Source organism: Chionomys nivalis, chromosome 23 (assembly GCF_950005125.1).
Source record: "Chionomys nivalis chromosome 23, mChiNiv1.1, whole genome shotgun sequence".
In the NCBI taxonomy this organism is placed as follows: Eukaryota; Metazoa; Chordata; class Mammalia; order Rodentia; family Cricetidae; genus Chionomys; species Chionomys nivalis.
Genome location: NC_080108.1, coordinates 8349477 through 8372559, shown reverse-complemented (window position 1 = coordinate 8372559; position 23083 = coordinate 8349477). Strand labels below are relative to the sequence as shown.

General features: G+C 42.5%; 1 protein-coding gene across 1 annotated transcript in view; it reads left to right on the top strand.

Moving 5' to 3' along the window:
• Window positions 1–22738, top strand: part of Ankrd42 (ankyrin repeat domain 42) — a 36684-nt gene extending 13946 nt beyond the window's left edge. The window contains exons 5-12 of the mRNA XM_057756172.1: window positions 233–368; window positions 993–1193; window positions 4527–4652; window positions 6625–6730; window positions 11719–11894; window positions 17556–17682; window positions 19760–19904; window positions 22384–22738. Of these exons, the coding sequence (XP_057612155.1) occupies window positions 233–368; window positions 993–1193; window positions 4527–4652; window positions 6625–6730; window positions 11719–11894; window positions 17556–17682; window positions 19760–19904; window positions 22384–22470 (1104 nt within the window). The 3' untranslated portion in view covers window positions 22471–22738. The remainder of the gene's footprint in view (window positions 1–232; window positions 369–992; window positions 1194–4526; window positions 4653–6624; window positions 6731–11718; window positions 11895–17555; window positions 17683–19759; window positions 19905–22383) is intronic.
• The last annotated feature ends 345 nt before the right edge of the window (window positions 22739–23083 follow it).

The following is a 23083-nucleotide window of genomic DNA, read 5'->3' as shown; positions in this document are numbered from 1 at the left end:
CTTCATGCGATTGTAGTTTTCTTTTTAAAACGCTGTTTTATCACAGTTCATTGAAACCTTCATTGCTTCTGTGTTCAGGTCAGTGGGTGCAGCCAAGGTTTTGTTAGATTGAATGTTTGCTGTTTAATTTTAAGAATAGCTTCTAATTTCCAGTTGCAGAATCAAGCTTCTAGACTTACTGCTTTTCTTACAAAATGACAAGAAATTGAGCTCTTGCGAACTTCACCTATAGGATCCCAGTGTGCCTGACAAGAGAGCGTGGAGACCTGTGCATTACGCAGCTTTTCACGGGCGCCTGGGCTGCCTGCAGCTTCTGGTCAAATGGGGGTGTGGCACAGAAGATGTGGACTACAACGGGAACCTGCCAGGTATTGAGCTAAAGTGAACATTCTAGTCTTTCAGTGATAAAATGTTTAATATATTTAAGAAACTTAAACTGTTGCTTCCTCACGAAGTTAAAATAGTGATCAACTGATACTCTTTACTGTCATGCCTGTTTTATACACCCATCAGGATTTCTTTTCTAGAGCCAACCCAACAGTAGAAAAACTGGCTCCTTTTTCTCTTTTGCCTCTCTCTCCTTTTCTTCTTCAGTATTCGTGTGGGATCCAGAAGAGGCCCTTAAGTTAAGCAAGTGCCTGGTCACTGGGCTATATCCCCGGGGTTTGTGCTTTCAACTGTGTTACTATTTAAGTAGCAGACCAGACTGGCCTCCAGCTCACAGAGATCCACCTGCCTCTGCGTCTCAATTTCTGTGCAAAATTACCACTGACTAAAGTTATTTCCAAAATATTTTTAGACATTGTCTCTCTATGCACTCACAGGCTGGCCTGGAACTCACTACACAGCCCAAGATGGCCTGGAAATTAGCAATCCTTTTGCCTCTCCCATTAGGAGTTCTTGTGTTAGAACCAGGTGCCCTGACACCCAGCTTTTTGAGGTATCGTATTATGATTTTGGGTCTAACGCTACCTGTTTTGTCCTTTCTACAGTTCACTTAGCTGCCATGGAAGGCCACCTTCATTGTTTTAAATTCCTACTGAGTCGAATGACCCGTGGAACACAAGCTTTAAAAGCCTTCAACGATAATGGAGAAAATGTATTGGACCTAGCCCAGCGCTTCTTGAAGCAGAACATCTTACAGTTTATCCAGGGGGCTGAGTATGAAGGAAGCAATCCAGATGATCAGGACAGTAAGTAATTAACCCCACATGCTTTGGCAGAGAATGATAATATTAAGTGGAACCCATAGACAAAGACTTTGTATGCAAATGTTACATCCAAATCTATAGATTACTATCCAAATGCATCCAGATTCTTTATTATGAAACATTTTGGACAAACCACATAGACAGTAGCATAGAGAACACTGTGGCTGTGCTGGCTAGTCTTATGTCATCTTGACACAGGCATGAGTCATTAGACAGGAGGGAGCCTCTACTGAGAAAATGCCTCTATAAAATCTGACTGTAGGCAAGCCTGTAAGGCATCTTTTTTTTTTTTTTTTTAAAGATTTATTTATTTATTATGTATACGGTAGTCTCAGTACTCTGCCTGCCGGCCAGAAGAGGGCACCAGATCTCATTACGGATGGTTGTGAGCCACCATGTGGTTGCCGGGAATTGAACTCAGAACCTTTGGAAGAGCAGGCGGTGCTCTTAACCACTGAGCCATCTCTCCAGCCCCAAGGCATCTTTCTTTTTTTTATAATTTATTTATTTTTATTTTATTTGCATTGGTGTTTTGCTTGCATGTATGTCTATCTGAGGGTTTCAGATCTTGGAGTTACAGACAGCTGTTAACTGCCATGTGGGCGGTAGGAATTGAACCTGGGTCCTCTGGAAGAGCAGTCAGCATTCTTAACCACAGAGCCATCTCTCCAGCCCCAGGCATTTTTTTTTTCAATTAGTGATCACCGCCTAGCCATATCGCTTCCTGATTGTACAGACCTCTAGGCCTCCAGGAGAGAAAGTGATAAGGCAGGAGGAGACAGGAGCTCCCTCTCTTTGCATCTGGGAAATTGAGTAGGTAGGTAGCTATGGTTTGCTCCTTCGTCTCTCTGGTCTCTTAGCATTTCCCCCTATATTTAACTCTGGACTTTTAGACCTCTTAGAGCTCGTACTCCAAGTAACCCTCACGAAGACAGTGACATCGAACTTAAGAACAAAATACTACAGAGCTGAAGTGTTTCTCTCTCTTTCCTCGAGGGGCTGTCCTAGGGTTGCCGTTGCTGTGACGAAACACCACAGCCAAAAGCAGATTGGGAGGAAAGGATTTTTCTTTACACTTCCAAAGTCAGTGCAGGAACTCAAACGGGGGGGGGGGGGGCATGAAGTCGAGCTAATGCTGAGGCTATGGAGGGTAGTGCTTACAGACTTATAGAACCCAGGGCCAGCAGCCTACGGGTGGTCCCACCCACAATGTGCTGAACTCTCCCCCGTCAATCACAAATTAATTAAGAAAATGCTCTGCAGGCTTGCCTACAGCCTGATCTTATAGGAGATTTTCTCAGTTGAGGTTCCCTCCTCTCAGATGACTTTAGTTTCTGACAAGTTGACATAAATAATAGCTAGGACAAGGGAATGATGTTCTTTGGGATTTATCGGTCCATTCTATGGTTTTATATCTTAGTTACAATTCTGTCTATATATAATGCATTCACAAACTATATAAAACTATATTGTGTATTTGTTATAGTAAGAAACTAAATTATTGCAGCATATAGTAATATGTCTGTCTTCCCTAGGCCTTTAAGTTGTTTGTGGTTTCTTGCTAAAACTGTGGCCGTGTAATAAATATGTTTGTACGTGTCTCCCTGTGTACATGGTCAGAGTTTCTTTAGAGAATTGACTCCTTGTCTGTGTTGTACGTAGCCCACTCTGAATGTGAACACTGTCCTGCACTCTGGCATCGTTGGATGAAGGTTAAGGAGCTTAACGAGCTGCCTGTTCGTCTCGGCCACCTGGCTAGCTTAGCCTCGAAATAACCACAAAGAAACTGTATTAATTAAATCACTGCTTGGCCCATTAGCTCTAGTTTCTTATTGGCTAATTCTTACATCTTAATTTAACCCATTTCTATTAATCTGTATATCGCCATGTGGCAGTGGCTTACCAGGTAAAATTCCCAGTGTCTGTGTCCTGTGGATCCATGGTGTCTCTCCAACTCTGCCCTTCTTTCTCCCAGCATTTAGTTCGGTCTTCCCTGCCTACCTAAGTTCTGCCTTATCAACAGGCCCAAAGCAGTTTCTTTATTAACCAATGAAAACAACACAAAGACAGAAGGACCTCCTACACCATTAAGGTCTTGACCATTCTGGGAAAACTCATAACTAGCAGGTTCTGCTTGTGGGGACATGGTGCTATATATGTGCTCTGTGTTCCTATGGATATATACATATGCGACATATACCTATATTTTCCCTCTTGAAAATTGCACTTCATTTCTCTTTCTAATTTGAGTTCTCTATATTTTTGGTATGAATCATTTATTTTTATCATATATAATTTTCTCTAACAAGTGGGTTGTTCTTTTTCTTTGATTATGATACCCTTAAATATCAGTTTTTAATTTACTTCAGAGTGCATTTAAATATACAATTTTTTGATTTATGTATGCGCTCTAATCCCATCCTAACAATTAAGATATAGACATTTCCATCACACCTGGGTTTCCCAGACTTCTTCCAGCCTGCTGCTCCTTTTACTCTGTCCCCATGCAGTCACTGATATGCTTTGTGTTAATACAGATTAGCTTGCCATGTCTAGAGCTTTGTGTATTGAGTCATTTTGAGAATCCATACATGTTATGTGTATTTGTAGTTTATTTCTTTTTATTGCTATGTCACATTCCGTGAAGAGTTGAGTAGAGGTGAGCATTTGGATTGCTTTCAGTTTGGGATTTGTCTATCAATAAGAGTAGCTAATATGTTTATGTAGACCATGATTCTCAACCTTTCTGATGCCGCAACCCTTTGTTACAGTTCTTCTTGTTATGACTAGGTGACACCTAGTCATAAAATTATTATTATCATTATTATTATTATTTGGTTTTTCGAGACAGGGTTTCTCTGTAGCTTTGGTGCCTGTCCCGGAACTAGCTCTTGTAGACCAGGCTGGCCTTGAACTCACAGAGATCCTCCTGCCTCTGCCTCCTGAGTGCTGGGATTAAAGGTGTATGTCACTACCACCCAGCACTTTTCTAATTTTTGGATGCTTGAGATGTTTTGCAGATTCTGGACATAATCTGTTGGGTGTGAATTGCAAACACTTTCTCCCACTCACAGTCTTGTTTTCAAAAAGCAAAAAATTTAAATTTTATTTAGTTATAATTTGTAATTTTCTGTTTTAGAGAGTGAAGTACATTTAGTAGTATTATATTTTATAATTCTTTTTGTCAGTATGTCAGTTGAACTCACCTGAGTAGCGTCATACTTGAGATGATATTGAAATCTGAATTATATGACAGCTTGAGGTAGGGAAAAGAACAAATCCCTGTGTTTACTAAAATGCTGACTTCTTGTTTAGATTTAGCGTTTCCAGGTCACGTGGCTGCCTTTAATGGTGATTTAGAAGTGCTTAAGAAATTGATCGGAGACGGAGTAATCAGTTTGAATGAGCGTGATGATAGTGGATCGACTCCTATGCACAAAGGTGAGCTTGCTTCATTTTTACAGTTTCTCGTGAGTTATTCAGCTTTTAAAGCAGTTATGGATCAGAATTCTTCCCTAGTGGATATTAGTGAGTGGTATGTGAATATACAGTGCCTGATTCCTAATTCAAGTGCCCTTTATGAGGCCAGATTGTATACCTGTGAGGGTAATGCCAGTCAGGTTTCTTGGTGACATTGCTCTTATGGTAACGTGTGAAATACACTGCTGAGGAAACCTCTTACAACAATATTTTAAAGAGATTTATATTATTTATTCATTTATTTGTTTGGTTTTTCAAGACAGAGCTTCTTTGTGTAGGCCTGGCTGTCCTGGAACTAACTCTTGTAGACCAGGGTGGCCTTGAACTCACAGAGATCCACCTGCCTCTGCTTCCTGAGTGCTGGGATTAAAGCCATGTGCCAACACCACCTGGAAGATTTATGTTATTTTTCTTCTTTCTTTCTTTCTTTCTTTCTTTCTTTCTTTCTTTCTTTCTTTCTTTCTCTCATTTTTACTTTTATTTTGGGAAAAAGATCTTGCTGTATATCCCTGGCTATATATGTAAAGCAGGCTGGCCTCGAACTCCGAGATCCACCTGGCTCTGTTCTGTCCTGGCTGCTGGGATTAAAGGCGTGTGCCACCATGCCCTGCTCTTTTTTCTTTCTTTAAAAAATACTCATTTTATTTAATGTGTATGAGTGTTTGCCGGCATGTATATATATGCATCATGTGCATGCCTGGTACCTGAACAAACTCGAGGAGAGCATCAGGTTCCGATACTGGAGTTACAGATGGTTGTGAGCTGCCATGTGGTGCTGGGAACTGCACTCAGCTCCTCCTGCTAGAGCAAATGCTCTTAATGGCTGAGCTCTCCCTCTAGCTCAGAATACTTGCCTTATATTCTATTTTAGATAAATTATTTATCCTTCCTCTTCCCTGTGTATTGCCTGTGATGGAAATATCAGGCTAAACTATTTATTTTAAACCATACCATTATTCATGATCATAAATAATATTTTTGATCACATTTAAGAACAGAATAAGTTACTGTGTTTGTCTAATGGGTATTTACTTACAGAGCTTTGGCCAATCCTGTAGCATTTTTTTTGTCAGCTGGTTCTGGGTAGAAGAGAGAGAAAGGAGGAAAGGGAGTAGGAGTTGGGGGAACAGAACAAGTTGCTAAAGACCAAAGTGATGCTGTGTTTATGGGCCTTAGTAGCCGTCATATATTTATGACACTTAACAGTACCTATCTCCCAGTACATTCATTGAGTATTGAGACCCCATCCGTCTGTCTGTCTGTCTGTCTGTCTTTCTGTCTACGCTACAGTATGATTGTGTGTATGTGTGTCAGTGATACTGATCAGTGGGTAAAGGTGCTTGCTGCCCAACCTGCTGATGTGAGTTTGATCCCCAGAATCTACATGATGGATGCACCTGGAAGTTGCTCTTTGCCCTCCACTTTGACACTGTTCAGGCATAAATGTGTGCAGTACAGACACAAAGTAAATGAAAAGATGTAAAAGTTTTGAGAAAAAGAAAAAAAAAATTTGAGAAAAGATTTGTTTTGTGTGTGATTTTCATGTGCAGTAAGTAGGCATAGAACAAGATTTTGGTGTCCCTGAGGCCCTTGTGTTGGAATGTACGAGCTGTTCAGTGTGTGGCCCGAGACTTCTACTTAGGAGTTATGAGTATGACGGAGCACTTGGGTAGGGTGGAAAGACTGGATCCTAGTTTTAAATCTGTGACTTGCTTGTTTGAACTGTGAGCTCCAATTTTTATATCTGTACCCAAAATTATCTGAACACAATAGTTGTTTGATTTATTGTCTAATAAATGTACAAGTGAAAAAGAAAATATTTGCACAGCCTACTTTTATTAGTTACTACAATATCAAAAATTCAGAAAGCTGTTTCCAATAACCTCTTTCTCTATACATGTTACGTGTTTTCTTGTTTTTTCTTTTTAAAAAGCTGCTGGACAAGGCCACCTAGAGTGTTTGCAGTGGTTAATTGAGATGGGAGCCAACAGCAATATTACCAACAAGGCAGGAGAGAGACCCAGCGATGTGGCTAAGAGGTATAAACTCCTGTCTGCTGTGCTCCTGGCTTGTACTTTAAAGCTGTGCATTTGCTTTTCTGTGCTTCGAAATTTCTAATATTTTAATACAAGTTTGGGGGACTCACTAAGATGCTGATGGAATCACAGTTTTTAAGTTGATCTGCGTTCTTTAAAGCAATTATTATCAGCTGTACGGTCATGTTAGTTCTCTTTCCTCTGGGGAAGGGACATTTAGAAATAAGAGCAAAAGTCATGACGTCTACCACATAAGGAGGTCAGGTTCAGGAATCCTAGGCCTTCTGCGGTACTCTAATAGTGTGCACAATGCATTCTTTCATCCAGATATCCTTGATACTTTGTGGAGAAACACTGGCAAAAAGCAAAAATCACAGTGATAATAGAGAAGTAATTCTAAGGGGTTTAAATCATATTTAGAAATTTATGTGAGAAATGAATGTAGCCTTATCACGAAACCCTGTGAGCTCCTTCAGGTCAGGCCCTCGAGGAATAGTTATTGCGTACCTGTGCTCTCATTTGGTCGTTGTTTATTCGGTGGGTTCTGTCTAGTTGCTATGGTCCAGGGACTGTGACCAGAAATCAGACTGTAAATCTAGGAATACACAGTGTCTGCCAACCAGGAGCTTATGGTCATGGGAGCCCTAGAAGCTTATACTTCAAGGAAAATGAATATACAAGCAAAAGTCCTTAATAATTATAATCATTGTCCCACCCATATTACATGGTATCTATAAATAAGGAAAACTCCCAACTCTTTCTGTTCGTCAATGGTGTGGGTTTGGAAATGGTACAGATGATAGTAAAAGATATAAAAGAAATCACAGCCGATAGAATTTGGATGGTTGTCAAGAACATTTTCTGAAGAAGCATATTTAAATTGATACTTGGAGGAGATGCTGTAACATATCTTGCATTTTTGTTGTTCAGAACTGCTTGAATTTATATCATGAGTATGGGCTACGGTGGCTCATGAGGCTTGATTTGATGTCTGGCTGGGCCCAGTCACCCACTTAACTTTGTGTGTAGCTCAGGATTGCCATCAACTTGCATTCCTGTCTCAGCCTTCCTGGTGCTGGCATTAGAGGCCTATGCCACACTATCCTTAGTTTGGATTGTTTTCTTTTTGTTGAGTGTTAAGGGCTCTTTATATATTCTAGAATAGCTCTTTCTCAGAAAATATCCTTTGTAAGATTTTTATCTCACTTTGAGATATTTTTCATACCCTTAAAATATCTTTGGAAGTGAGTCTCAACAAAGTTTTCCTTTTTTGAATTGTGCTTTTGGTGTTTGATCTTGAAATTTTTTTTTTGACTCTATATTTTCTTCTAGAAGTTGTATAGTTTTTGGCTGTGATGTCCATGGTCCGTTGTGATTTCCTTCTTTGTGTTGTATTAGGTGTGCATCCAAGTTCATTCTTTTGCATATGGATATCAATTGTAGTATTATTTATTGAAAATGTTATACTTTCTTCATTCTTTTGTGACTTTGTCAAGAACAACTTTATTTGCTTGTTTGAGACTGGGTCTTTCTCCATATTCCAGGCTGGCTTTAAGTTGCCATATAATCCAAACTGGCCTGCAATCTGCCTGTATCAACTTCCTACGTGCTGGGATTGTGGGCATGTGCCATCATAACCTAAGCTAATACTTAAACATAGTAAAACACAAAAAAGAAAATAAGAAATATATCCCCAAGAAGAATAAAAAGGGACAAATAAAGTAATTTACAGGGTAAATTAGGATATTAAATTTTAATTCAGGTAAAATACTAGTAAAAGGAGGAATATGGATAAGGGAAAAGCAGCAGGAAGATGGGCAAGAGAGGAAAGGTGTAATTAAGGTTTGGGAAGTAACAGGGAAAAGAAAATAAAGCAGTTAAAAAAACAAAGGTGGGCCTTGCAGACATGCCCACTGTTCTGAAGGCAAGGATGGGAAACATGGAGAGCTCAAGACCGGCTGTTCTATTCCATGTAGTGAGCTCCAGGTCAGCCAGGGCTGCACAGTGAGACTGTCTGTAGTTTTTTTTTTTGCTTTCCCCACTCTTTGGGGGGGGGGGCCCACCACCCAGCTCCCAGATAATTACACAGAGACTTTTTCTTGCTTATGAACACCTGGCCTTGGCTTGGGCTTGTTTCTAGCCGGCTTTTCTAACTTCAATGATCCCGTTTCTCTTCTACATTTTGCCTCTGGGAATTTTACCTTTCTTTATTTTGTATGTCTGTCTTTCCTTATTACTCCATGGCTGGTTGTGTGGCTGGGTGGCTGGCCCCTGGTGTTTTCTCTTCTCCTTTTCTTGCTCCTCCCTCTCCTGTTCCCCAGAGCCCAGATTTCTCCTCCTCTTTATTCTCTCTGCCTGGCAGCCTCACCTACCTGTCTTTCTCTCTTGCCTTGCTATTCGATGTTCATCTGTTTGTTAGACCCATCAGGTATTTTATACAGTTTTATGGGGTTTTTAAAATGCAACATAAAAGAATGCAACACATCTTTGCATCATTGAACAAATATTCCACAGTATAAACGAATGTAACACATCTTAAACTGATATTCCACAACACCTGTCTCTAAACAAAAAGGAAGACAAAAAGAAACCAAACCAAACCAAACCCAAGTGGCTATCCTTAATTCCTTCTTGTAAGCAGATGGGAGAAACTTGACTCCCCCCCCCCCACACACACCTGCCCAAGCTGCATCTTTTGACATGTACTGGGGTTGGGGAGGTGGGTAGCAAGTTGTTTTTCTCTCTGTTCTAAACAGGTTGAACCTGAAAGAACTGTATGGAGCCCTTCTGAGCCTTTCTGAGCAGGGCAAGAGCTAGGACAGTGACCATCACTGACAGTGTTTGCACCATTTGTCCCTGGGGCTCTAAGAGTGGAGATGGTGATCAGACCTGCACAGTCTGCACCAAGGGTGTGACGCGTGGGCACCCAGTAAGCCTGTCTGCTTTGGCAGTGCCAGCCTGTGTTCCAGTCCCTACTTGCAGCCACCGGCTAGTTGTTTCACTCCACTTGGCAGAGATCGGGCCACCTTTTCCCAGTGGAAGTGCCCTTTCCCTCTGCGTGCATTCCCAGCCTTAGAGATCTATGTCAATAACTGTGCACCCAGGTCACAGCCAGTCTCTCAGGCCCACACTGTCTCCTGCAGTAAGCACTTGTGGAGTCAGTACAGAAGAGGCTGTTGGCACTCAAAGTATGAAGGTGCAGGGCCTCTAGTTCTCCAAGCCTTAGCTTGTTTTTGTGTTTGTTTTGTTTGGCCCTGACTGTCCTAGAACTTGCTCTGTAGAGCAGGCTGGCCTTGACGTGCCTCTGACTCCCGAGTGCTGAAATCAAAGGCCTCCACCACCTGGCTCAAGCCTTAGGTTTGTTTGATGGTGGCACCTCTCTTAAGATGGTTGCTCACAGCACACTAACAAAATGCGGGGGCCCTCTGCTGTGCCTGCCTGTACTATATGGACCCAGATCTGCTGCTTAAATTAGTTCTGCACAGTGCCAGATTGTACGCCCGTGGAGCTTGCCCGGGTTCTCTTCTCTCCTTTTCTTAAAGTCCCGAGGGGAATTTTATTTTCTTCCTTGTCCCGGCTGTGCTGCCTAGCAGTCAGCGCTACAGTCCTTTGCCTCTTTCATAGTGTAAGGTACAACGTGTCTGGATCTGACCTGATTACTAACTGTTGCACACAGCTGCAGCCACACCCCGTGTTCAATCTGGTACAGATACAGGAGTGTTCTGGCTGTCTCCAGTCTCCCTTAGCCCCTTGCTCTCTCCTTTGGTCAGCGCACAACTCTATATAGACTCATCACCTGGGTACTTGTACATGCTCGGCAAGTGCGATGCCACCGAGCTGCACACCCAGCCGTACTGATATGGTGTTAATAATGTGCTTGCTGTACCTGATAAAAATAAGAATGCAGTATGCATAAATATGTAGTTTAAAATATGAATATATTATTATTATTTTATTTTTTGCATTGCTGAAACCAAAATATATAACCAACAACTTGAGAGGAGAAAAATTTATTTGGCTCATGGTTTCAGAGAATTTCAGCTGATCCCAGGAAGGCTTGGCAGCCAAGGCATGGTAGTAGGAGTATGTGATAGTTATACACATGCTGGAAAGCCGGAAGCAGACAGTTCTGCCTCTCCAGGGGTGGATATAATCTACAAAGCCTTATCCCTAGCAGCCTATTTCTGTCATCCAGACTTCATCTGCTCAAGGCCTTCCACACAGTACCACAAGCTGGGGATCTGACCTGGTGTTCAAAATACGAGTGTATGGAAAAATTGGAACTATTGTTCATTCAAACTATAACAATGTGGAAAATAGTGTTTGGTGTTTGGTGATTCTTCATGTCCTAGAAGAAAGTGTTACATATTTCAGTTAACAGCATTGTGGGAAAGTATGCTTGTTTTATTTATTCACAACAGAAAAATTTCTAAGAGAAACAATTTATTAGTAGAGGCTTCATGAAATGTGAGAAAGAGCAAAGAGAATAGAAAACAGAAGGAAAGGTCATTAATTGTTTCTTTAAATTTCAAAACTGAGCTAGGTGCTTTGGGTTGAAGGACAAAGAGTAAGAAGTATAGTTAACTGTGAAACTGGAACCACAATCAATTCACCTGTCTCAGGCTAACAAAAGGCAATAGAATAGGGAATCAAGAAGGATGGTTCTAGGCTAGTATTCACTAGAGTAGTTCTGTCTGGGGGCGATCTATGCAATCTCTACCATGCGATCTCTTCTCCCAGTGTAGTGTTAGCAGCGACTCTTCCGGGGTCACCTCTCAGTCTGAGTCCTTGATAGCAGTCAGTAACGGAGATTCCTACAGAGCTGAGTGCGCGTCAGGTTTCCCTGCCCTTCAGCAACAGGTTCTCATCCTTGCCTTCTGGTGGGTTACTAGAAGTGCATATATGGCGAAGTTTTCTAAATTCAGTATGAAACTGCAGTTTAACTGTATGGAAGTTTGTGGGTCTGGTTAATTATTAATTCCTTTTTACAGATTTGCCCATTTGGCAGCAGTGAAGCTGCTAGAGGGGCTGCAGAAATATGAGATGGATGACGAGGTTGGAATTGATGACAGTCACACACAGTTCTTCATAAGGCATGGTGTTGAGGGCAGCACTGATGCCAAGGGTGACTTGTGTCTTAGTGACACAGACAAAGCAAATGCCAGAAGTGAGTATGTTGTCTCTGTCATGAACTAGCCATTCAGAAATGCTGTGTCCGTGAGCTGGGGAGATGGCTGGGGGGCGGGGGGGAGCACGTGCTGTGCACCGGTGAGGACCTGAGTTTAATCCCTAGAACTCATATGAAGGTGGCATAGTGGCATGCTTCAGTAATCACAGTGCTCTCAATGCATGATGGGAGGAAAGTTAGGAGAAATCCTTGAAGCTCGAGGACCAGGTAACCTGGAGTGTGCATCCATGCACAATGAAGAGATCATGCCTCAAGTAAGGTGGAAAGCAAGGACCAACCCTAGAGGTTCTCCTTTGAACTCCAAACATGTATTGTAGCATATGCTTGCCTGAGTGCACATAAAAGATCATGCAAACATATGATTGTGTGCACACAGACAACACATACGCACACACTGCCAAAAGAGAAAGAAAGAAAAAACAATTCACTGGGGCTGGTGAGATGGCTCTTGCTGCTCATTTAGAGGCTGATTTCCCAGCATGCTTCTAGTGTAACCCCAGCTCCAGGGGACGCCTCTCCCAACAGATACAGACATAAAAATGAACAGGAAGGCCTCCACTTTGCTATAAGTTTGGAAATTATTCAAATGACACTGTCTACAGAGAAAAGTAATTTGGTATTTTTGTCCTAAGAGTTATTGATAATATAAACAAGTACATGATGCGGCCTTTGGAATGGAAGAATGTGACGTGGAAGCTCAAGAGGTTAAGCGAGACAGACATACTTAAGTGGATCACAAACATGGGAAAGGACAACTCAGGAGTGCTAAGCCTAGTGCTTGGGGCTGGGTAGGAGGACGGCAAGTCTGAGGCTAGTCCAGACTAGAGTGAGCTCAGAGCAAGCATGGGCTACATAGAAAGACTCCAGCATGAGTGCGTGCACATGTGCACGTGAGCACACACACATGTGCACGCGAGCACACACACATGTGCACGCGAGCACACACACACACACATGCACGTGCGCACACACACACATGCCTCTCAGTGATTTCTAAGGTTTGTTGGTAATGATATTTTTTTAAAGATTTATTATTTTAATATGCATGGGAGTTTTGCTTGTATACATGTCTGTGCACCGCATGCATGTCTGGTGCTCACAGAGTCCAGAAGGAGGTGGCAGATCCTCAGGAGCTACAGTTACAGATGGCTGCTAGGCACCACGTGGTACTGGGAATCAAACCTCAAGAACTACTCTTAACCACTGAGCCATCTCTCCAGCACCAGTAATTATTTTATTTTTGAGATTATAATTACAACATTTCCCCCTTTCTTTCCTCCCTCTAAACCCCTGTATGCTCCTTCCCATTCTCGTTTAAACCCATGGCAGACTCTTCCTGTCACTAATTGTTAGGGCGTATATTCTCAAAGTTTACCAATAGTCTACTGTGCCGTCCGTTGTTGTTGCTGGAGAAAGTGGATCAATTTAAAGGAACTTCTGTTTGGTGATGGCAGTCAAGGGGAGGCTAATAAACAATTGGTAAGAAAATAGGAGTCTAAGGAAAATGAAGTGGTAGTATAGGTAATGGTTAGGACTCTGTGGTGACATTCCAGAAGAGACCTGAGTGATGAGAAGGAACTGTATGGAGATCTTAGGAGAAAATCCTGAACAGTGTGTGCAAAGGCTGAGAGGACTCACTAGGGAGAAGTTAACAAGATGGTCGAGAGCTGAGTGGGCCCAGTAGGAATCATACGAAGAATTTAGCTTTAGGTTTTCTTCCAAGCCATTGGGGGAGTTTGGGGCAGAGGTGATGTCATTTGAGTTATGTGAAAGACTGTTATTCTGACTACTGGGGATGTAACAGCCTGGAGGCTGAGGAGAGTATGCCAGTTCAGATGGGTCGTTAATTAGGAGAGGTGGTTTCTAATGTAAGAATGTGTCAAGGACACTCATTTAGAATTGTGCAAGATATGGTAGTATCTGTGTAGTTCCCCGGCCTACAGTCTGTGAAGGAGGCCCGTGACTACCAGAGAGAGACACATGGCCTACAGTCTCTGAAGGAGGCCCATGACTACCAGAGACACATGGCCTACAGTCTCTGAAGGAGGCCCATGACTACCAGAGACACATTCTTGTTTTGCTCCAGGCTCTTTGTACTAGAAATTTTCACTCCAGCAGAGCTTGCATTAGTATTATGCTTTTCCCATTAAGATATTACACACACACACACACACACACACACACACACACACACACACACACTTTGAGGTTTTAACCAGATAGCAGGAGTAAGGCCATACAGTGTCTAGAGGTTGGCTGTGGAGAAAACCAGTATCTGACCAGTTCTGCTTGTTTACGTATCTAGATTTCCAGAGAATAGAAAGGCCATTTCTCTGAAGTCAACATAGCACTATGAGATGTTCCTGAGACTGGTTTCTCAGTTTCCCTTCTATCATCCAGCATGTGTTTCCTGAATAATTTTGTGTCGGGCTGTGTATAAGCACTAGAGTTACACTGATAAACATATAAACCATTCTCCTTGCTTTGGAACTGATTTTTCTATAACCATGGAAGTGTTTGTCATTTTCTTTCAAGAATATTTTTATTTTCTATTTTAAGTTATGTGTGTATGTAGTGAGTGTGTGTGCATGCGTGTGTCTGTGCACGTGAGTACAGGTGTCCTTGGAAGCCTTTGGAGGTGGAGTTGCAGGTTGTGAGCCACTAAATGTGGGTGCTGGGATCTGAACTTGAATCCTCTGGAAGAGCAGCAAGTACTCCTAACATCTGAGAGCATGTATTAATTACTTTTCTGTTGCTAAATACCCTGACCAAACATTTCAGAGAAGGAATGGGAGTGTCTATCCGGTAGGGCGTAGTTAGAGTAGCAAGCTGCAAGCCACAAGCGTGGCAGCCGGAGCAGGAAGCTGAGAGCGCATGTCATCAAACCCAAGGATGAAGGAGAGCGAGCAAACTCAACATGATGGGAGGCTTTTTGCTCTCAAGAGTCCAACTCAAGTGACTTCCTCCAGCAAGGATACACAGCTGGATTTCTTCAAGCAATCAATTAGGGACCTTGTGTTCAAATACCAGAGCTTCCTAGGGACACTGTCATTTAAACCATGGCAACCATGCTAATTGGTATCTTTCTTACTACTGGGGATATAGTAGACGGGAGGATGAGAAAGAATATAACATTTCTAGCGTCTCAGTTATTTTCATGATGACCACTTGGAGGATAATCTGATTCCATTTAATGATGTCTTAATGTGCTCAGGCCGTTGTAATTAAACACTAGAAAGTTGAACAACAGAAATTTATCTCTCGCCATAGGGACTGGAAGTCCTAGATCAAAGTCTAACATGACTGTTTTATGGAGAAGGGTCCACTTTCGACTTTGATGTGACTATGTACTCAAAATGGAAGAGTGAGGGGCATCTAGAGAACATGGATGTGATTGAAGCCCTAAAGTGTTTTCCTCTAGGGATAGCAATCTCATGAGAACAGTACCCTTGCTTGTAGTAGTACTGTATGATGTTTTTGCTCTTTTAGGCTCTTGTGGGCCACCACTCAGCTCCCAAATGATTCACACAGAGGCTCATTCTTACTTAGAAACGCCCGGTCTTAGCCTGACTTGTGTCCAGCCGGCTTTCTTACATTATCCCCGCTACCTTTTGCCTCTGGGCTTTCCCCATTCTCTTCCTTCTCTAAATCCTACTCTGTGGATTGCTGTGTGGCTGGAGGACTGGCGCCTGATGTCCTTCTCCTTTTCTGGCTACTTCTCCTTTTCTCCCAGATTTTCCTTCTCTCTACCTGCTGGCCTGCCTCTTCCTTTCTCCTGCCTCGCTATTGGCCGTTCAGCTCTTTATTAGACCATCAGATGTTCTAGACAGGCAAAGAATCACAGCTTTACAGAGTTAAACAAATGCAGCATAAACAAACGCAACACACCTTAACATAATATTCCCTAACACTTGCTGTCATGCCCTTTAACCCCAGCCACCTTCTAAAGCCCCGTCTCCACATAACATCACACTGGAGCACAGAGCTTGAACGTGAGTTTCAGAGAGACTCAGTCTCTAGCAAATGGATAACTACTCAAACATTCTAAGTTAGGTTAGAGTGCCCCTCCCTCCCCCAGAATACATGTTGGTACAAATAGACACCCAGAAGCCAATGGGGCTGTGGTTTCTATTGGTGTTATGCTTAAAAAAAAATGAATTAAACCGAAGTCTGGTAATTAGAGCAAATTGTGTTTCTGTGGCATTTCTGCAGATGGTATAGAACTCTTCTGCCAGAAATTTGACTCTAGTGAAAGATTTGCATTTCTGTAGAACTTTACAGTTATTGATCACAGTAAGTGTATGGAAATGATAATATCTGTTCTCTCTTAAGAAACACTAATAGACTATTATATTATCTGATTTATAAAACAGCCTGAGTTTAGAGATGCTAACAAGAGTTACTTGTCTAAGGCCACCTGGTAAGTGGACATAAGGCTTTAGACCTTTTATATAATGCTCTTGTTACCACCCGTTGATTCCCGTAGAGAGTATTTCATGTGATGTAACCTTGATGTCTGTGCTTGGTCAGGAAGCCGTCGTTTGTTCTAGTGAATGAGATGGATGCTTTCTGTGGCTCTCTGAATGTGTTTGAGACCAGTTTGAAGCACAAGCAGCGATGGAGTGTGTGAACAGTAGGTCTTAGGCAGTGGATTCAGACACCAGAGCTTCACCACTTTTAGCTCTCTCTGTTGCTCTCAGAACTTAGTTTCCTCATCTAGGAAAATCAACAATGTTGCTATTGCTACCCCTACAGAACTGTTATAAGGCTTAATTTCATACACTAAAGAATAGGAACTGCCTAGCTTGTGGCAGTGGCTCAGAAAAATGTCAGTTCCCCTTTCTTTTGATCTTTGGAGGACGCTTTTGTTATTTTGGTTGGAATATATAATTGTGCTTAAACTATTTTCTAAGAAAAATTTGGAATTCATGTCTAGATTTATTTTTTCCTTTAAAAAGATTAAAAGCCTTCCAGTACAGTCTTAGGCTTATTTTCCAGGGACCTGTGAGATTCTTCCATTGTGAATTCAACTAAGAGAGAGCCTGAAGAGCCTGGCATTGGTTTTCTCTAATTTTCTAACATGCAGTAGATAATGCATGATCTGGTACTTCTCATCTTAAAACACTGCAAAGCTTCTTTAAGCCATCTTGCCTATAACATCAGTATCCGCATCTGATGCATGTTCCAATGGCAGGTAAAGAATCCTCCCACTGGCACTTCATTGCTTGCATCACTGATATTCACCCTTGTACATATGTATCGCACTCCCATCAATTCCTTCCATAAACAGCAGCAGAAGTAAGTAGGGCTGAAGAGATGGAGATGGCTCAATGGTTAAGAGCACTTTTTGCTCTTGAAGAGGACCTGGGTTTGGTTCCTAGCATCCACATAGCGGCTCTCAACCATCTGTTCTCCAGTTCTGGGGTGTCCAATGCCCTCTTCTGACCTCCACAGATACCAGGCACAAATGTGGTCCATAGACATACATGCAGGCAACACACTCATATACATAAAAGAAAATTAATAACTATTTTATAAGGCTGTTGCACACAAAAAGGAAGCAGACGTTGGGAGGGAGTCACCATCCTGTAAGCATATATCCTGTCATCTAAACTTGGTTCCTACTCAACTGTCTTTCAGTGAGAGCCCACAAGAAAATTGTGGAATTGAGACAACTTCTGGAGATCGCGGAGAGCAACTTCAAACACTTGGGTGGGATAACAGAGGAGGATCTCCAGCAGAAGAAAGAACAGCTGGAGTCTGAGAAGTAATGTCCTTAAACCCGTGCTTTGTATTTCAGCACCTGTGAATTTCACGTGAGGCTTTCTTTCCGGAAACGTGCGCTTCCATCCTGCCATAGAGTTAGGTCCCATTCTTTCCCCTCCTAAATCCTTTGAGATGTTTTTAAAGTCGTGAAATCATAGACTTCACATACCACCAGCCATCTCGGGGTTTGAGGGTGTAGTTTGGCAGTGTTAAACACACTCAGGCCATTATGATTCCAGTCTTCTAGACTATTTTCTTCTTGTAAAGTTGACTTTATTTCTGGAGTTTTTGACACCACAGCTATTGTAAATCATTCAGCCAGCACAGGTAACATGATCTGTAAATATTCTTATTAGACTGAACTTCTCACTCAGAAAATGATGAAATCCATTTCTTTGTTCACTAAATTATAGGCCCAGCATGGCTACCACTGTGCTGTTCTCACCATGCAGTCACAGTCACAATCTCTGGCTCTGGCCACAGCGCCTGCTATCTGGACGGCTGCCATGTCTTCTCCACAGCTCTCTCAGCGGCTGACCCTGCTCGCATCCATATTCCTTACCCTGTAGTTTGTTCTTAACTCAGCATCCAGAAAAATTATTTGGAAGCTTAAATGAGACCATGATGATGCAGTGTTATGCCCTGTCTTGGCTGCCTGCTTTACTCCTAAAAGCCGTCTTTCCTGTGACTGATGGGGCTGTCTTTGTTCTGGCTCTCTTTACTGCTAATGTACATTACTGTCTTACTCAACTGTTCCAGTCATTCTGGCCCAGTAGAGTCTCTGCTTCTTTCAGAAACTTTACAGATCACCCTACATCTCTCAGAATTCTTCCTTCCGAACCCCCACAACAGCTCACGAAGCTTTTAGTACTTAGAGCCTAAAGTTCCAGAAACTTCCACAATCCACCCCAGAACAACATGGCCAGGTCTGTCACAGTGCTGTGGGTCCAAGGCTCTGAGTCAACTCAAGCAGACACAGGTTCCGCAGAGCAAGATTTACTGTGGGCAGTACTAGACGTGGGATCTACTGTGTTCCCCATGGTCATTTCAGCAAGTACTTAAGAGACATCTGTGCCAAAATACAGTTCACTTTCCCACCAATCAGGATTCAAAGATTAGGGGTTTTCCCTTCGTGTTCCATCATTGTCAAGCAATGTAGAATGTAAGCTTTTCAGTCCAACCAATCAGATTCACTTGTTCCTTCTGTTAGGAACAGCCCTAACTTGTCTAGAGCACTAAAGATGCATAACAGACTGTTTCTATTGTTTAAGGAGGAGATGGGTCATCTTTTGGAAGGTCCCCAGCTCCCCTAGGGGTAGGGAAGGCGAACTTCGTTTTACCCTGCAGGTAAAATGGAATCTGAAACCAAAATGGCAGCACTGGGGACAAGGCACTTTTGCCTGTTGCCAACAGCAGCGACAGTCACTGTCTGGTACCATTTTCTGTCCTAGTTGGCCTTTCTGTTGCTGTGGTGAAACATTGACCGGAACCAGTTTGGGGGACTTCCAGGCACACCTGTCTTTATGTCAGGGCAAGAATTCATGGCAAGAACCCAGAGCAGGAACTGAAGCTGCTTCCCGACTGGCTTTTCATAGCTTGCTCAACCAGTTTTCTTATTCCCTAAGGACCACCTGTCCTGGTGGCTCTGGCTGGGCCTTCCCATATCATTCATTTTAATCAGGAAAAATGTCCCATAGGCATGTCCCCAGGTCAGTCTGGTGGGAGGACTATCTCACTTGGGACTCCCTTCTCCTACATGACTCTAGCTTGTGTCAAGTTGACAAAAACTAACCAGCACAGACGAGTTAATCACCTGCTTCACATTTTATATTACCGTTTCCTGCTTTATTTTATTTCCCTCTTAGTACTTGTTACCTTCCTGCATACCATGTGCTTTGTTTATTTATTTGTTGGTCCCTATTTGTCCCCAGTACTTAAATCACTGCTGATTCTTATAAGATTCTAAATACAGTTTACAAATAAATGATTTTATTTTCTTTAAAGTATAGATGCTTCCCACAGTTAACAAAAATAGTTGTTAGGTATATGGGGATTGACTGAAGAAACATTTTTGATAGGACCATCAAAGAGCTGCAGGACCAGCTGGCCTATGAGCGACTCCGCAGAGAAAAGTTAGAGTGCCAGCTGGACGAGTATCGAGCAGAGGTGGATCAACTCAAGGAAACACTGGAGAAAGCCCAGGTCCCCACTGTCGTGGTTACGGTTGGTGCTCTTAATACATTATCATCCTTGTTGATAAATAGTGTTATCATTTATAAAGATATGGTGGGGGACCCGTGTGTCACCTGGCAGGTGGCCTGAGGCCTCTGCGGGAGACGGACAGATACCTGTGCAGAGGGAAAGTTTGGGTATAGAGTTTATTTAGTGGGTAATGGAGGGGAAAGTGAAGGAGAAGGAGAGAAGGGGGAAAAGGGGAAGGGAGAGAGAATAGAGGCAGAAGTTGACTCTCCAAAAGAAGGGGGAGGAAGGGCTGGAGAGAGATCTGCTTGCCTGGGGACGGGGAAGGTAGGGAGTGGGCAGGGCTTGTCTATTAAAGGGGACACGGTACCCAGGTGACAGACCAGGCCAGGAGATTACAACAAATAGAATATAGAAAAGGCTGAGATTGTCAGCTTCATGTTGGGGCTGAATTTGAATCCTATCTATAATCTGTTTCGATGTGGGTAAGCTCTTGGCCTATTAGAACTCACGCTGTGAACTAGATCTAATAATACTTTCTAGAACTCCCATCAAGACTGTGCATTTGACATTCTTTGCCACTGTGAATAAGCATTATTTTTTACTTTCTGGAGCTGTATTTTGAGTTTCAAATATCTACATTTTTTGTTATGAAAAAAAGCCAAAATCAAAAGGACAAGAATCTCAATAGTGATTCCACCCAGTGTTAGTTTTTCTAGTAGAAGGAACAACCTCCCAACAAAACCATATCAGCAACACAAGAGACATAGGATGAGAACAAAAAAAGTAGTTTCTCTGTCAGCAGGGGACTTACAGCCATTCAGTCTCATCAGACTAGACTTGGACTCCCCGTCTTCTGTAAGAAAAGACGCTGTGACCTGGGTGAGGTGGCACATGTCTTTAATCCCAGCACTTGGGAGGCAGAGGCAGGCAGATCTATGAGTTTGAGGCCAGGCTGGTCTACAGAGTGAGTTCCAGAACAGCCAAGGCTACACAGAGAAGCCGTGTCTCAAAAACCACTGTGATGTGGCCCCGGGGACAGCTTATCCTGACATCATGTGGACTGAGAAACATTAACATTTTCATCCTTTAGAGTTTCTGTCTTTGGTCATTATGGATAAATTGTTTCAGACTTCTACCACCTTGTCTGATGTATAACAAAACTCCCTGGCTTTTTATTTTATCCAAACTAATCGTTAGCCCCTTAATCACTTCAGAGAATATGACATAATAGATTTGCTTGCAAAATGTTGAAACCAGATAAATGTTCTCCAGATGAAGCCTACCAACATGAGCTAAACTACCAACAGTTTAGTTCATGAGACATAGAAACATTTCCACTTATCTATGAATATGTCTACGTATGTGTCTTCTTTCCTCTTCTCCCCTTTATTCTTTCCTTGAGACAGGGTCTTACGAGACCACAAACCTGAAGTGAACTAGGTAGCCCAGGCTGCTGTCATTCAGTTTCTGGCCTCAGTCTTCCGTGTATTGTGCCGCAGGTCTGTGCCACCGTGTCAGGCCAGGTTGGGTGGTGTGTTCACACAGCTAGAGTGAAGCGGGGACAAACTCAGACCCTGCCTTGTGGCCGCAGCTCTAGTTCTGTAGACAAAGACTCTAACTGGTACCTTAGTATAATGCTAGGGCTCCTCCCTTTTTTCTGATGGATGACTTTTTCCACCTGAAATTCCCAGCAGTGTCTAACTTAAAACTGAATGAAACCAAAATTAACATCAAGATTTTTATCCCCAGATCTAATTTCTTTCTTTTTTTATTATTATTTATTATGCATACAATATTCTGTCTGTGTGTATGTCTGTAGGCCAGAAGAAGGTATCAGACCTCATTACAGATGGTTGTGAGCCACCAAGTGGTTGCTGGGAATTGAACTCAGGACCTTTGGAAGAGCAGGCAATGCTCTTAACCACTGAGCCATCTCTCCAGCCCCAGATCTAATTTCTTAACTGCCTAGTTTGGGGATCTTTTCTTTTTCTTCTTTTGCTACAGGGTCTCTCTGTAGCTGTGGCAGACCCAGGACTCATTATGTATATCAGACTGGTCCCGCCTCCCAGGTGCTGGGATAAAGGTGGACCTTATACCTGGCCAGTTTGGGATTCTTGAGGCTTTCCCTACATAACTTTCCCTCCATCCATGAACTGTGGCTCACTAGGAGCTCCCAAAAGATTACAAATGACGTCGTATTAGCACATTCTACCCTGCAGTGATGTATGGAATGTTAGCCAAGATGGAGGCAGGAGTGACAAGCTGTCCCCTTTGAGGTTGTATCAAGCGGAGATGGCACTGAATGACTTTCCAAGGTGTCGCCCAGCCTTATGATCCGGCACAACACGAAGCACACATACTTTGGATCTGGGGATGTGGTTATACAAAATCCTAAAGGAATTTAATCAGAGAGGAAAGTACTTAGCATGGCTTGTTTGTCCTTCATGGACACTGTAGGAGAATCTTAGCAGGCTTTGACTTTTCTCCTCTGTGTTTATAGGAGGACACCTGCTGTGAGTCCAACAGAGAGCCGAGGAGAGCAAGAAAGAAAGGGTCTCCTGGGGGCGCGTTTGTGAGAAGGTGCTAGTCTCTGCAGGAAGGTCAGATAAACGCTTGATTTCCCTTCACTTAAACATGATATAAATGTAAATCTATAGAGCTCCTTCCATTCTGAAGGTGAAAGGGATTTTAAAAAAACCATAGACTCAGGATACTTTTTATATACATATACATGCAAGCCATCATTTATGAGTAATAATTTCACAAGTATTCACGTAAACTGTTAAATTTAAGATGGTACAATCTAATAGTTAAAGGAAATCCAATTCTAGATAATAAAATTATTAAAATGACACTATGGCTTCATAATAAAGTTGTATCTCTTTTCTTTTTATCTCTCTCTCTCTTTTTTTCTTTTCAAGACAGGGTTTCTTTATTTACCAACCCTGGCTGTTCTGGAACTCACTCTGTAGACCAGACTGGCCTTGAACTCAGAGATCCGCCTGCCTCTGCCTCCAGAGTGCTTGAATTAAAGGTGCACCACCAAGCCCGGCTGAAGTTGTGTTTCCCTCACTGTCTAGAAAGCGCTATGAGCTACTACGAATGCGAATGTGCATATGGTTTTCAGAGTTTTTCTTTGTCGGGTGTTACAGTGCACACCTCTAATCCCAGCATTTAGAAGTCTGGGAAGGAGTATCATG